Source organism: Cyrtonyx montezumae, unplaced genomic scaffold (assembly GCF_038088225.1).
Source record: "Cyrtonyx montezumae isolate F1298 unplaced genomic scaffold, pur_monq_1.0 scaffold_48, whole genome shotgun sequence".
NCBI classification, from domain to species: domain Eukaryota; kingdom Metazoa; phylum Chordata; class Aves; order Galliformes; family Odontophoridae; genus Cyrtonyx; species Cyrtonyx montezumae.
Window position 1 is genome coordinate 1,359,745 of NW_027072054.1, and position 15,899 is coordinate 1,375,643.

The 15,899-nt window shown below is 45.7% G+C and overlaps 1 protein-coding gene across 1 annotated transcript in view; it reads right to left on the reverse strand.

Moving 5' to 3' along the window:
* NSF (N-ethylmaleimide sensitive factor, vesicle fusing ATPase) overlaps nucleotides 1-12,479 on the reverse strand; it is a 59,942-nt gene extending 47,463 nt beyond the window's left edge. Inside the window, exons 1-2 of the mRNA XM_065747723.1 lie at nucleotides 12,436-12,479; nucleotides 4,240-4,325 (exon numbers count right to left, since the gene is read on the reverse strand). Of these exons, the coding sequence (XP_065603795.1) occupies nucleotides 4,240-4,325; nucleotides 12,436-12,447 (98 nt within the window). The 5' untranslated portion in view covers nucleotides 12,448-12,479. The remainder of the gene's footprint in view (nucleotides 1-4,239; nucleotides 4,326-12,435) is intronic.
* Nucleotides 12,480-15,899: the final 3,420 nt, after the last annotated feature.

Sequence of the window (15,899 nt, forward strand, 5' to 3'; positions counted from 1 at the left end):
GACATAAAATCAACACCACTTTCACATCTCAAGCGAGTAATATGAAAACAGCAACCTTCAACCCCAATACAGAACATATTCCGGATGAGAAAGATGATAAAAAAAATAATATAAATTAATCTTAATATATTGTTCAGGAGTTTTGACTGCAGTTAAACAGAAGGAATTCCAGTCCAAATAGTAAAATCAGAGGGGCACTGCAGCTGCCCCTCCTGTTTGCTCATGACCTACATGAAACTGCTTCGGACCTGAAGACCAGAAATAGGACTACTGAATTGGAGCAGAGGATGCGTTGCACACAGAATCATTTGAGCTGGAAGGGATCCTTAAAGGTCATCTTGTTCAACTCGCCTGCAACAAACAGGGACATCTATTTTGGCTACACTGGGTACACATAACAGCTTCAGCTACATAATAAGAAAGAACATACAGCCCTCTGAAAGTAGAGGAAACGCATGTCCTGCATAGCCAAGACGACCAGACATTGCTAGTCACTGCCCACACACCCAGGGCAGCCTCAAAAACCCTTCCAGCAGCTTTAGCTCTTGATAACACAGAAGGCATAACGCAGAAGATAACACAGAAGCATTTTAACACACTTCTTCTCTGTCAGGTGAATCAAATTATTTGTCCTTTACTAATTCTGGCCCCAAATTATCCATGAGCTGCCAAAAACCCGACTGCACAGATGTGCACCCTTCTGTTTGTTGCTGCCCCAAGCAGAAATCCAGAACCCTTTCTCTAAGCAAGCAGATGTTAATCCTATCTTCAAGGAGGATCCAAGGAACCGCAGGGCTGCTCAGCCTCACCTTATGCCTAGGAAGGTGGTGGAGCCTTCAATCCTGGAAGCTAAATCTATCAAAGGACAAGAGAACAACTGGGACTGGTCAACATGGATGGGCAAAGGGAGATCCTGGCCCTACCATCCCAGCTTCAGCCACCAGTCACAGCCCCCATCCTGGGGCCTATACCAGTTAAATCACAGAATCACAGAACTGTAGGGGTTGGAAGGGACCTCTAGAAATAATGCTTCATTAGTGACAGGCTGGTTCATCTGATGACTGTGATGTCACTCAGCAGCATCTCTGCAGGCTGGAGACATGGGCTGGCATAAATCCCACGAAGTCCAACAATGAGAAATACCACATCCTGCATCTGGGGAGGAACAACCCTTGCAGCAGCATGACTGCCTGGGAAGTAGCCACAAAGAAACAAATTACAGTTATTACATCTGTATGTTCCATTCATGGAAAACTCCTCCAGAATGATGACGCTGCAGTCAAATGGATGTCAGGAGGAGGGGAGAAAAAGAGAAAAGAAAATCAGCTTTCTGAAAAAAATATAGCCAACTGATAAGATTGGAAAAGCTCAAATCCTGACATTCTACAAGGACAGGTGTCACAGGCAAGGGTTGGTGGTTGGACTAGAGGATGTTATTGGTCTTTCCAGCCTTAACAATTCTATGATTCTTCTCAAGATCAGCATCAGAAGAAAGAATTCCACAGGCTTCAAGCAACTGAAGTATTAAGAATATCCAAAATATGGCAACAGCAGGAAAAATAAAATTCACTTTCTAACTTCAGTGTTCACCAGGAGGAAGCTTGGAGATGCAAGGGGAAAAAAACTCAATCTCTTTAACCACTTCTGCTTAGAACCTAACAAATGAACAATGAGTCACCAAGTATTTCCCAAGAGCTCTAACAGATGAGATTGCTGCTCTAATTCCCATACAAAGCCTTGCTTGAAGCTATCAGCACCAAAGCACAGCTGTATGCCAGTTATTAAGAAGGGCTCAAGACTTGATCCAGGAAACCATCAGCTAATAGGACTTCTGGCCAAGTTGAGTGCAATAGAAACTACAATAGGTAAAACCTAATGGACATACAGGTGAGATTGGTGAAGAAAAACCATAGTCCCTGTGCAGGAGAGGATACCTTACACATCTCTGCAAAGATCACCATATGCAGCTCAAGAATACAGGAAGTATCTGCTAATGTTGTTAAGGACACCGAAGAGAGACTTTGATCCCTAAAAATAACACTTTGGGCCCTAAAGTAGGACTTCAGGTCTGAAAAATTAAGACTGCAGGTGATCAAGCTATCTTCAGATCCTAAGTATAGACTCTGGACTTTGAAAATAAGGGTTTGGTGCTTAATAAGGCTGTGGGCTGTAAAATGGAGCCTTTGGCTAATATTAATACGCTTCCTAGACACCAAGAGAGAGTTTAAAGTTTTAAGAGATCTTTTGTACTATAAAAAAGAAGGCCTGTTCCTTAAAATGAGGCTCCGGAGCCTACAGTGAGTATTTGGATCCAGAAAATGACTCTCTGAACCCCAAACTGAGGCACTGGGTCCTTGAGAAAGGAGGCTGGAACCTGCAATTGACAGAATGGCCACACGCCTTATTCATGCCATTGCTTCTTGGGATTATGTGCATCTGTGAACAACTATTGTCAAGGATGAGTCACACAAAGAATAAAGTTTCATCAAAAAACTGCTTAGTAGAGAACTAAGAATTACAATCACTTCTACAGAACGAGCCTGATATACTCTTTTCACAAAAGCAAGGTCAAATATCCCACTAGTTTTATGCTTCTGTGCTCTTTTTTTTTTTTAAGTTTTGTTACTTACATACATTAACTGTGTTATATATTTTATATTCAGCCCAAACCAGTTTTATTTATTCAGTATGTCCCAGGTAAGCCAAAAGGTTGGACATCCACGGGACAGAAGCATGTCAGTGTCACTTACCAAACAATGTGACCACAACAATGTACTACATCCCATGAACTCATGCATCATAAAATCATGATTCATACTTCTGCAACACACAGGGTGTGGAAAGCGAAGCATGAAAAGATCTATGGTGGCAGCTTGGGGCTAAACAACCTCACTGTCAAGGAACAGCTCTAGACCATAAGCACCAAATGTAAAAGCTAAAACCTATAAAAGTTACAAAAAAAAAAAAATCCCTGCAGCCAATCACAATTAGGGCAATACAAGCCAAAACTGCTGACAGCACACACATTGCTGCAGCAGATCATAGGGATGGTCTTGCTCAGTGCATCTGCAATGCAGCAGAATGACTACATCGTTCAGTGGCAGCTGAATATTGAGACGTTTATACTGTAGCCTCATACTTTTCATAACAATTTATAGGATTTGTTCACAGTCAAACATATGCTGCCTGTTTTGTAAGCCCCAATTTCTGCAAATAGGCAGCTCTCAAGGATGTCCCAGAACGCTGTTGCCTGTGTATTTCAATAAATGCAATAGAAGTGCTCTCAGACTGAAAGGAAAACAGCTGCCTACTGCAGGTCACATCTTTTTCAAAGTCCATTATTTTGAAAAAATAAAAAATAAAAACAACTGGAGAAAAACATTTGAACAGGTCATGCCCAAGCAGACAACGTTGCCTGCTTCCCATCCTCAAAGTTTTATGGTTTGAGGCTGGAGAGAGAGGTGGCTTGGGTTCTGAAGTTTGTTTGGCACTAAAAGTGCAGTGCAGGAGCTCTCCAGGGTGACAGCACAACAGAAAAAAAGAGCCAAGTCCTGAAACACTGCCTCTCTTTCTCACCCCCCATTCAGAGCATACATTCTCCATCCTCAGCAGAATTTATCTGAGCTGAGTCCTACAAATAGAACTCAGTATCATTTCTTTACACTGCTTCCCATTTTAAAAATTACTTTTAAAATGTTTCATCTTTCTCAGACAAGTCAAGCTCAGATTCAGCTTCTATTAGCTGCATAGACTTGTCATTAAAGTACCCAAGTTGTTGTGCCCAAATCTGGATGTCTTGCCCTATTGTTCTCATGCATGAATATCTCCAGAAGCAGAGACAGTTTCTACTGACACTGCTCAGTACTGCAATATGATGTGAAAGTGGGAAGGTGCCTCCAGTAACACAATTAAATGATAACATTCTAGCTGAAAATTACCCCAACTACGTAATAGGAACAACAGGAAAAGAAAAAAATAGAAAAAAAAGATGAAAAAAGGCCTGAATTCCTTCATTAAAAAGTGTTTACAATTACTTCAGCAGCTCCCAAGCTGGAAGAAATACTTCTGAGAAAAAAATAACATTTTTTAGTATATCCAGTTTTGAGAAAGCACATTTAAAGTTTTGGTCCCAACGACACAGAATTTTTAATTAACCTACTGTATCTGAAATTCCATTCCAGCTCTGCTCAAGTTGTGAAAACAACTCCTTTTTGGTTAAAAGTTGAAAGACACACTTACTGTCCAGATGGGAAGTCCTTCTCATTCACCACAGCACAGTTTGTTAATGACAGTTCATCAGTGGGACACCGTGCTGCTTGCATAGGCTATGAAAAAGAGAGAGAGGAAAACACATCAAAGAAAATCCTATTTTTCTTTTATGTCTTATGCCTCAAAACTTCTGTAAACCCATAAGAATTCAAGTCCTGTGTCAGTACAGGCCATTGCCACTGACATGCTCTTCTCTCCATCGCTTTCTCCAAACTCTTCTAATCAACAAAGACGACTGTACCCAAAACCTCTGTCTACAATGCCTCTAAAAATAGAGAAAATGACAGAAAAGACACGAGATCTCTATGGCCAGCGACAGAATGAAGATTTTAATTTAGAGCAAAGCTAAATATGATCCTGCAGGATGCTACTTTCAGAGTATAAACCCAATTATTTTCTCTGTCAGACAAAATTTTGCAGCCAGAGCAACCATTTGTCAGCATCAACTTATTGACGATGGCAATTCCAAGTGGATTTTCTCTTATAACACACTTAAAACCATACACGCTTATCTGGATACTTTCCCACGAGTTAGCATCACACTCAGCACTCAACCCACTCCATCTCATAACTCTGAGCTATTTGAGAAAAGAACCACAATGAATTCATCTCCATGTGGACTGGAGCAGCTTTTTGGGTAACACTGCAATTCCTCTATAGTCATGGCTATTCAGAAGTGGATTCACTCATTATTTCATAACACCTAGCTGCCCTTGACATATGTGATGACAGAGCTACATTCTAGCTTTTTGCCTTGAAGACAGCTTAATCTACCCAAATCTGAAGAGTAGCGAGAAATTTAATTAAATATTCTTGTAATAATGGACATCAGTGGATTTCCAACATACACAATGCCTGGTAAAGCTCATCATATTTCGAACAAAAAAGCATTCACCACGGTCTCAGTTCTTCAGTGTTCTGAGAGCAGTGCAGCAGGTAGGATATTTCTGGACAAAACCAGAGCTCCTGGATTAAGCCTCTTTACAGCATGAGTCCTCAAATGCATTTTTAATCCTTCCTGACACACTGCTTCCTACACGAACAGTAAGCATCACTGCTCTGTGTTATTTCTGTCCACTTTAGGGAACGTGCAAGCTTTGCTGTAAGGAAATGCAGAACATAAAGGGATGCACTACAAACCCAGCACAAAGTGTTCCTTTGGGAAGCTGTACCACATGATAGGGGTGCGGGGAAACGCAGTTCCCTCTGCAGCATCACCATGCCATCCAGTCCACTGCCCACGTTTGGGGTTCCAAACGCTGAAAGAAATGAAAGTCCTCTCTGCCTCCAGATGTTGCCCTGATTTATTCAAGGACAAAACTCCAAGGACAGAGGAGCTCTGGGGAGGTGACTCCACATTCCAGACTGTGTCTCCCTCCTAGTGCAAAAGAAATGCATCACGCAGCTCCAGCACCGCGGTATTGCTCCTAAATCTGCACCCATGCCAACAGCCCCTCTGTTTGCCAAGAGAGAAAGGAGACTGTGTGATGCACTGACAAAAGTCACGATGAGATACAAATGTGTAGGACCTCACCCTCGGATTTATGAGACATCAGCAGTGCTGTCTCCATTCCTCTGCTACTGAACTGATGCAAAATGTGAAGGCTCAGCACCATGTTCAATGTTCCTGGCATATTCTGAGAAGTAGAAGTTGTTCTGAAGAAGAAATAGCTCCGTAACAAACAAAACAAACACCAAAATGTTTAAAATATCTGAGATTTTCTTCTCTTTTTTTTTTTCAAAGTTCCACCAATTCCCATTTTCCTGCAATGAAATACAACACCGAATCATCCCTGCATTTTGGAGAGCTCAGTCCAAAAAGCAACGTTATTTGGGTATTTTCATCCACACAGAAAAACACCCTTTCTCATCCTGAATTTCAAGACCAGCATCCTAACCAAAAGCAAAAGCAGAAAGAGAACAAATACTAAAATCTTTGCAGTACTGCAGAACATAACTGGGTGAGCACCAAGTACAATAAGATGGTTAATATTTGCAAATTGTAAGGCTGATGGCAGAGGAAGCTGGAGAAAAACACGTCTCCCATTACTCACACCCCACAGGAGATACGTTGGCGGTACACAATGGAAGCACACTGCTTACCTGTCAGTTTAATGTAAGAGCTAAAAATTACATGATATGGCAAAGATGCTCTTCATTTGGAACAGCTTAACTCATTTCCTAATCCTACCCCTGAGATTATCAAACAGCTCCTACAACTGAGCCAGGTTTTGCTCTCTGCACTGCTTCTGCAAAGCAGACATGCACAAAGCATTGCAGCTGGTACAGACTGCACCAATTGATCAACTGAACCTGAGGAAAGAAGTGAGAATAAATGAGCATGGGAAGTGTAAGCAGGAGGAGGCTGCTGCACACAGATGGCAATCACCAGCACAGCATGCAGGAAGATGAGCTGAGCAGAGCTGGGTCAGCAATGGCCTGGGAGAAGGAGACAAATTCAGCTCTTTCAGCATAGGAAAGCCTGTAGAGAAAGTATTTTCCTTCTGTGACCAAAACCACACATGACTGCACCAGGAGTAATACAGGACACCAAGGTAATTGTACACCCTCCCATGAACCATGTCAGAACACAGGATGTTTGAAAACAATGCTGTGTCAACCAAATCTTTCCATGGGGTATCTTTCTGCTCCTTTCTTGTGGAGATAATGACGAGTTCCCCTCGAGACAGTTTCTGCAGCTGCCTGTGACTCACAGACCCACGGGTGAGCACTGAAGCCAGAACAAGTCTAGCAGCACACACACTGGGCACATTCACAATCTCAACAAAATCAGAACTTGTAACCATTTACTCTATTGCTTTAGATGTGAACAGCAGTCTAACCTTCCTGACCTAACAATTCTGAAATCACTGCAGCAGCCACGTTTCTACCACAGCCTGCAGAGGAACAGACACCTGTCAAATGTCAAAACTGCTCTGCTTTTGCTTTTGGTTTGTTGTTTGTTTTTGTTTTTTACCTTTGTAAAAACACCCCATCACACCTCTCAGAACAAAACAAGTTTCAGTTGAAAATACACTCTGAGTACCTGAAAAGGCAAATGACTGAAGCTCCCTCAATGGGAATAGTGGAAGACACAGCCTAAGGAGTCACTGCAAATCTCAGCAGACTGCAATTTTCAAGACAAAAAAAAAAACAACAAACAAACAAGCAAAAACGAAAGCTTTAGTTAAAAAGAAGAAAAAGATACAGCACACAAATTTTACAAAATTTAGTGCAGCCTTTTAGTCTGCAGAGATGCCAATGAGCAGCATTTCCCAGCAGCCAAGGCAATGCACACAGGTGATATATTTTCTGCTCCACTGAGACGCACATTTACCAAGGAATGCACTCAGCAACAGATGTCCTAAATGTTGAGCTTCTAAAATTATTAAAAAAAAAAAAGAAGAAGAAGAAGAAAAATCACTAAAGCACTCAATCACTTGCTGAAGGTTTTCCTGGACATCTGAAAAAATTAAGCTCCTGAGCTGGAAAGAGGTCCTTCCATCTGCTCCATGAGACCGCAGTCTGCTGGGAGCTCTAATTCTGGTCTGGGAGGAGCTGCATTCTCCATCTGCAAGAAGCTCATAAATAGTAATTTTCTTCTGCTGTTAAGAGAGGAAAGTTAAGATCTTGGGATTAATATTCCCATTTTTGCCATGGCATGGACACACCCCTACGCGGAGCGGAGACAATCTAGAAATTAATCCCATCTTCCCACAAAAGCCATTTTATTGCCACGAAAGTGCCAAACTTAGCAACAAGAGGTGATTTTTTTTAGCAGGGTGGCAACTGCTGCTCACTTTGTTGGCAAAGTTTACAGCCAAGTGAGTTCAGTTCTGCAGGGAGATTGCTATCTCCTGTAGGTAGTTAGGGTCTGGAGAACGGAAGATGTCGTGCTGTACGGAAAGATAGGGCCCCTCTCAGCCAATAGCCTTTAGCTTGTGATGAAACCACCTCGTAAATTCAAGTTATACAGCACCACGTAACTCGCCAATGAATACCATCTGCCGTCCACCACATTGGTGTCTGTGAGCTGATGGACTGAGCAGCCTGGGGTTGGCGGCCGCGCCGTTACTGAACCAGGCCACCATGCCTTGTGATAGGCAACATCTCCAGTGCTGTTTCATTGGGTGCACGTAGCTTTGGGGATTTGGATGCACTCTTCCCATTACTTTGCAATGTTATTAGAAACACAAGTCACAGTTTTGAGACTGAGAAGTTTGAGAGATTAAAAGGTAAATGAGGACACCCCCTGGATGCACATTTATTATTATCTGATTATACAAGATACCCAAGGCAATAGGGACAAAGTTAAAAACACCCTCTTCACTTGGAAGTCCCTCGTGGTGCTGCTATCCCTTATCTGCACCTCATCCCATCCGATGGGCTCTATCAGCACTAATTATTCCAGGACAATGACTGCTGCATTCAATTATAAGCAGCCCATGTTCCAGACCTCACCAGCAAAAGGAAGTAATTCAACACAACTTCAGGGCATAACTTACTCCAGATTTTGTGGAAGAAGGTCATTGCTTTATTGCATCCCAGGAGAGCAGAGCAATGTGCTCTATCTTCCCGTGCTGCTAACACTTGGCCCTTCTGAACTATCTGTCCTACATACACATGAAAGAGTGCTCCAGCACTGCAGCAGGGTCAGAGTGCCTGAAGTTCTGCCTCGACTTAAATGAGATGCAGCATCAGATGGCTCCAGTTCACAGTGACAGGATTTGTGAACAAGGCTTTTCTATTAGCCATAACGACATCAATAGTTTCACCCGACTGACAATCCTGTCCTGCCCGATGGGCACTCTAGCAGAATGTATATTTAGCTGTTTCCTAAGGACTGGATTTCTGTGGGCTGAGGCAGAGCTGATTTTATGACAGTATGAACTCACCCCAAGCTACATCTTAGGGCATATTCCAAACAAAATCTCCCAAATAGGATCCTCTCCTAAATGACCTCTCAGAACCAGGAATAGGAAAAAAGGTCTTGCTGCATCCTCTGAGCAGAGAAGGAAAATTCTTAATTAGAAGTAGTCATCCTGGCTGCCCACAGTGAGAAAAGAAGCGACATACCTCCAGCTCTGAGGTTGTCAGGAGCAGTCAGAATCATAGAATCATTAAGGCTGGAAAAAAACCACTGGTATCAGTCCAATCATCCACCTACCACTAACCCTGCCTTCTAAACCGTGTGCCTCAGCACCACATCTCTCCACTTCCCGAACGCCCCCAGGGATGCTGACTCCACCACCTCCCTTGGCAGCCCGTTTCAGTGCCTGATCACTCCTTTGGAGAAGAGATTTTTTCTAATACACAACCTGCACCTCCCATGGTGCAACTTGAGGCTATCACCTCTCGTTCTATCACTAGTTACACAGGAGCAGAGGCACCTCCCCCTCTCAGCTTCTTTCAGGGCACTGTCAGGGCAATATGATCTCCCCCGAGCATCCTCTTCTCCACACTGGCCCATCCCCGTTCCTTCAGTCACTACACACTGCGTTCACACCGCTCACAGCTCTGTGCCCTTCTCTGGGCACACTCCAGACCTCAGTGTCTATCTTGCACTGAGAGACCCAGAACTGAACACAGCACTGAGGTGTGGCCTCACCAGAGCTGACAGAGGGATGGTCAGCCCCTGCTCTGCTGGCTGCACTACTGCTGACCCAAGCCAGCATGCTGTTGGCCTTCCAGGCCACCTGGGCACACTGTTGGCTCAGGTGCAGCCAAGCAACACCCCCAGGTCATTTTCCTCTATACAGTCTTCCAAATACTTTGCCCCACACCTGTAAGTGTTATATGGAGTTTTTGTGACCTTCTTGTAGATGGGAGTCATGCTGGCAAGCCGCCAGCCCTCTGGGACCTCTCTGGTTGATCAGGAACACTGACAGATGATGGAAAGCAGCTTGGCTATCATCTCTGTCAGCTCCCTCAGCATCCTCGGGTGGATCCCATCCAGCCCCACAGACCTGTGGCAGTCCACGTGGAGCAGCAGGTCTCTAACTAATGCTTCCTGAATTGTGGGGGGAGGGCATATTCTGCTCCCCATCCCAGACTTCCAGGTCAGCAGGTAGGGCACCCCAAGGAAAGCTGGTCTGGAGACAAATGTAAAGAAGGTATTGAGAACCTTTTCCTTATCCTTATCCTCAGTGGTCACATTTCCTTCCACATCCAGTAAAGGGCAGAGATTCTCCTTAGTAACACACTGACATTTCCCTGTTGCTTTTTTAACTACTAAGGTTTGAGGATGTTGTTCCTGCAACAAATCAATCACAGATGACAAGGTCAGACTTCCCATACCAACACAGACTGCTGGCTGACAATTTTTTCCAAATAATCTATCATGGATTTCCATGGAGAAGTCCTGTAAGAAGCAGCACTTCAATACAGACATTGCAATGTAGTTTTCCCCTGCTCCCCTAAAGCACTGCAAAAAAACTATTTCTTTGGAAGCACTATAAAAATGTCAGTGATAGCAGAATAATGACTGCAGAATAGAATAATAAACTGCAAGAAAGAAATAAGTTGACGAATATTTTTGTAGTTGCCTGATGACACCGACATCTATGAAGAATGATTCCATATGTTAGCTGAAAGGAGGAGAAATTAGAATGTACAGCTTTAGAGCAAAAACATAAAGCCCAAGCTCAGCCTCACAAAGTGTCCGACCTAAAACTGCCCACTGATGCACTGCAAGGTGCACAGCAGAGCATGCATCAGCACAGTTCTGGTATGAGGGACCTGTCCCTCACTGCAATTCCAACAGCTCTGCATTCAATTGATTCAATAGTTGATTTCAACAGGTATCTGCAATGCGTTTCCTGCTTGGGTCAGTGGCACTTCTGGAGGGGTTACAGTACAGCTCTGCAAGGCAGACCAATGTCTGCTATTAACAGTGAAACTAAAATCGTTTCCAACCACAGATTTGAGAAGCAAATAGGGCAGTGCCTCCCAGCCCCGTGCTGCTGGGAACAGCACCTCATGCCTAACTGCCTGTCCCTGAATCCCAAACTGCACACAGATAAATGATGTGGGGTTATACAAGTTGCAGCTGTTGCATAACTGCAGCCACACAGCTCTGCTTTGCTCCCTGCACCACTTTTTCACGCAGTGCTCCAATCTGGTGCCAGCAGAAACACAGTGCAGGACCAACAGCTTGATGCAGGCTGGAACAGAGCAGAGAAACCTCTGCATGTGCCACCTGCAGCCACTGCAGCTCTCCTCTCTATGCATTCTCCAGGTTTCAGCACCTTTAAATAGCATTAACCAGGGGAAAGCATCAGTGTTCCAGCATCAGGCTCACCTGTTGTAACGGAGATATCACACACCTCCACCCTCACACCCACTGCTCCTTATTTATACAGACCAGAAACCAATGTGACACTGAACCGTGTGCTGTTGGCTGCTCACATGACCTCTGCATCATTCTCCTGCTGCCATCCCACGTTCCTTTACATGTTTAGGCCTTTTTGCTGATATTAGCTAAGCAGTCACCAAGAGGATTGTTTTATTATATTTGTTTTAGGAAGCACACAATAAAACCACTGCACAGTCCTTAAGTTGTGTTTTAATATGACTTAACCTGGACCCACATTCACCCTCAGTGCCCACAGGGCTGAGCAGGAACCCCACAGATCTGCCCCATATACCAGCAGGGCCTCAGAGAACCCTACAACCTGCCCCACACTCTAGCCCAAGGACCCCCTAAGACTTGCCCCACATCGCAGCTCAGGGATGCCCACAGACCTGCCCCACACCCACCAGGGCCGCGGGGAACCCCAAATCCGGCCCCATAATTACAGAGGAGAAGGTCCCCACAGCACCCTTAGAGGACCCCAAAATCCCTATAACCCAAAAGGAACCCCCCAGCACCCTACACCTCTCTCCGCACCCCGCAGGGGAAGGGCTCACAGTACTCCTCGAGGACCCTACAGGGTCAGGGACCCCCACAGGACCACAGAGGACCCCAAATCTCCACTCCCCATAACCAAAGGGGGATCACCACAGTACCCTTCGGGTACCCCACAACCCTTCAGGCTGTGAGAACCCACCCCAACGCCTAAAGAGGGGCAGAAGGGACGGGACAGAGCCGGAGATAATGAGGTGAAGCATCCCACAATGGGGCAGGAGAACAGGAAGCAACCATCCCACTCTCCCCGCCTCACTTACCCGCCCCGCCATCTTGTCGCCTCACACCGCAGCGCAGAGCCATGGGGCGGTGCTGCGCATGCGCAGAGAGGGGCGGAACGGACGGGATCGGAGCGGCTGAGGGTTCGAGGCTGACCTCGGCTGTGTGCGCTGTGGGCCGAGCGTAGGGTCAGGGGGTTCATTTCACAGAGCGCATACTGAGTACCAAACCCTCATTTTCAGAGCCCAGAGCTACTACTTGGGAACTGAAAGCACTGTTTTCTCAGCTGCTCCCTATTTTCTCAGGCCTGGAGTCTCATTTTACGGCCCAAATTGTTATTCTTATGGTATAAAGCCTCCTCTTAGGTGTCCATGGCATTCTCTGACAGGATGACCTTCATCTTATGGTCCAAGGCCTGAATTTTAGAGCCCAAAGTCTGCTTTGGCAGACAGGGAACCGACAAACCCACATCTCACCTGAATGAACTTCAGCCTGCCCCATTTCCCTCCTCAAGGAACCCTACAACCTGCCCTATATCCCACCTCAGGGAACCCCACAGACCTGTCCCACATTCCAACTCAGAGAACCCTTCAACCTGCCCCAAAACAGCTATGTATCACAGACCCCTTCCTTCAGGACCCGCTTTTTAGAGGCTTTTTATGATGGTGTAACTGTGTCAGCATACAAGGGAAGAGCCCTGATGACATCTGTCTTGGAATTCAGCAACACCTCCATAACATCACAGAATCACTGAATCACAGAACGGCTTAGGATGGATGGGACCTTAAAGACCACCCAGTTCCAAGCCCAATGCAACGTGTAGGGCTGCCACCAACCACCAGATCAGGCTGCCCTGAGCCCCGTCCAACCTGGCCATGAATGTCACCACCAGGCATCCACTACACCCCCAGTCCTTCTCTGCAGGGCCACTCTCAGTGAGTTTCTCTCCAGCCTATACTCCTATCTGGGTTTGCCCCAACCCAACACCCTATGTTTGGCCTTGTTAAACCTCATGAGGTTCTCCTGTGCCCACTTTTTGAGCCTGTCCATGTCCCCTTGGATGGCAGCTTGATGCCATGTTGGGGCAGCTCCTGAAGGATGGGCCCTATGGTGTAGAGCTGTATTGGAGCACTGGCTGGTGAAGGTATTATATGGGCACAGCTTGGAGACCTCTCACATCTCTGTGCACCTGGACAAAGCATTTTTAAACAGCTTTCAGTGAGTTCAGTGTGGAATAAAAAGGATTTTATCATATTGCTTGGGACCCTCGCAACAGGAAAGAAACTGAGGGCCAGAGAAGGGCAATGGAGCTGTGAAGGGTCTGGAGCACAGTGTGGAGCAGCTGTGGGAACTGGGATGGGTCGGTCGGGAGAAGAGGCTCAGGGTCAGCTCTCTACAACGTCCTGACAGGAGATTGTGGTGAGGTGGGACTGGCCTCTGCTCCAGGTAACAGCCACAGGATGAGAGGTAACAGCCCTAAGTTGCCCAGGGGAGGTTCAGGTTGGGTATCAAGAAACATTTCTTCTCAGAAGCAGTGGTAGAGTATTGGCACGGGCTGCCCAGGGATGTGGTGGAGTCACTGTCCCTGGAGGTGTTCAAGAACCGTGGAGATATAGCACTTGTGGACAGTGGGCATGGGTGGGCATGCTGGGCATGCGTTGGGGTTGGACTTGAGGATCTTAGTGGTCTTTTTCAACCTTAATGATTCTATTAATTCTATTAGGCAGCGCATCATGTAGCAGCAGATATGACTTTCAGTGGGGTGCTGTATCATGCTCCAGTCACACACTCAATGATTTGAAGTAGCTTTCTATTCAAACACACTACGCTAAATGGCATTTTATCATGCTTTGGTTTGCCTACAAATTAGAGGTGCATGCAGATCTGAGCTGCTATCCCAGTTTCCTAAAGCATGCCAAGCCCTGGAGTTAAGCTGATCCTTTGGTAGGTAGGCCTTGGGGCACGTTAGACCAATTGCTCAGCCTTCCCTTGGAACATGCCCATGTTCTGCCCATGCAGGTTCTGTTTCCCTGTGGTCTGCTCCCACTGACTCTTTGCAGCCAGACTTCTGGACGTGAATTTTATGGGGACCACGTCCTGGGATTTGGTTGAAGCAATGCTTTGCTCTTTAGAATAGATCGTATTGGATAGATTGTCTCACACTGAGAGATGAAAAGTACTGCATCCCCCAGTGTAATGTTCTGCGGGAGAATGCAATTCCAATTATGGTCTTCTGTCTTGAATTTGCTTTGAAGGAGGAAGGCAGCAAGCGACTGAACTCCAAAGCAAGGTTTGATACTGTCTCCAAAGCTGCCCTCAATGGCCTGGAAATCAATTCTGGGCACGAGCTGTAGTGCATTAGCAACCTGTTATATCAACTTCCTGAGTGGGGCTTTGACAACATCATAAAATATTAATACTGATTTAACTGCCTTGAACAGGTAGCAGGTCAGTTGTAACATGGCAAGACATGCAGAGCTCCTGCAAAATGGAAGTCACCTCAGGAGGATGCTTTTTGCACTAGTACCATGCTCTGCACCCCAGCAACGAACTCTGCCCAAACAGCACAATTAGGGGAAATTTTCTCACCACTTTGAGCTTCCCAAAGCACTCTGCCCTCTGGCCTTAAAAAGTCTCTTCCAGAAACAAGCACAAGAAATATGACCTCTGCATCTGTAGGGAAGCAGTCCTGCTGTGGACCATTCAACAGCTCGCACCCAACCCACAGTACATTTCTATAACACCCAAGACCCCAGCTGAAGACAAGGCTGGCAGACAGGCTTTCATTTTCAACAGCTCTTCCTACCTAAACTGAATGTGTTTGTGGCTCCTGATAAATGGTTTCTCAGAGTGTGCAGCTCATTTTAATAAACTTGATAGGGAATCTGAAGTCTCAAAGACACAAAGTGCTAGTTAAATTATATAAAATCCAGCTGCTGGGAGATAAAAATCTACTGAGTCAGACTCAGCCCACCTTCAGTTTGCTGATGATATGATGCTGGGAGGAATGGTTGAGACACCAGAAGGCTGTGCTGCCATACAGCAGGATCTGGAGGGCTGGGCAGAGAGGAAACTGATAGGGTTCAACTAGAGGAAGTGCAGAATCCTGAACCTGGAGAGGAACAACTGTAGCATCAGTACAAGTGGAGGGTTGAGCTGCTGGAGTGGAAATCCGCAAAGAACCTGGGAATTCTGGTGTCCAGTGGCTGGCCATGAGCCAGCAGCATGCTCTTGTGCTCAAGAAAGCAAAGGGAACCGTGGAGTGCACTGCATAGAGCGCGGCCAGCAGGATGAGAGGTGATCCTCCCCCTTTGCTCTGCACTGGAGAGGCCATACCTGGAGTACTGCATTCTGGGCTCCTCAGTTCAAAACAGAAAGGAGACTTCTAGAAAAGAGTCCAGCAGAGGGCCACAAAGACAATAAGGGGCCTGGAGCATCTCCAGTAAGAGGAAAGGCTGAGAGACCTGGGACTGTTCTAGTCTTAGAGAAGGCTGAGAGGAGATCT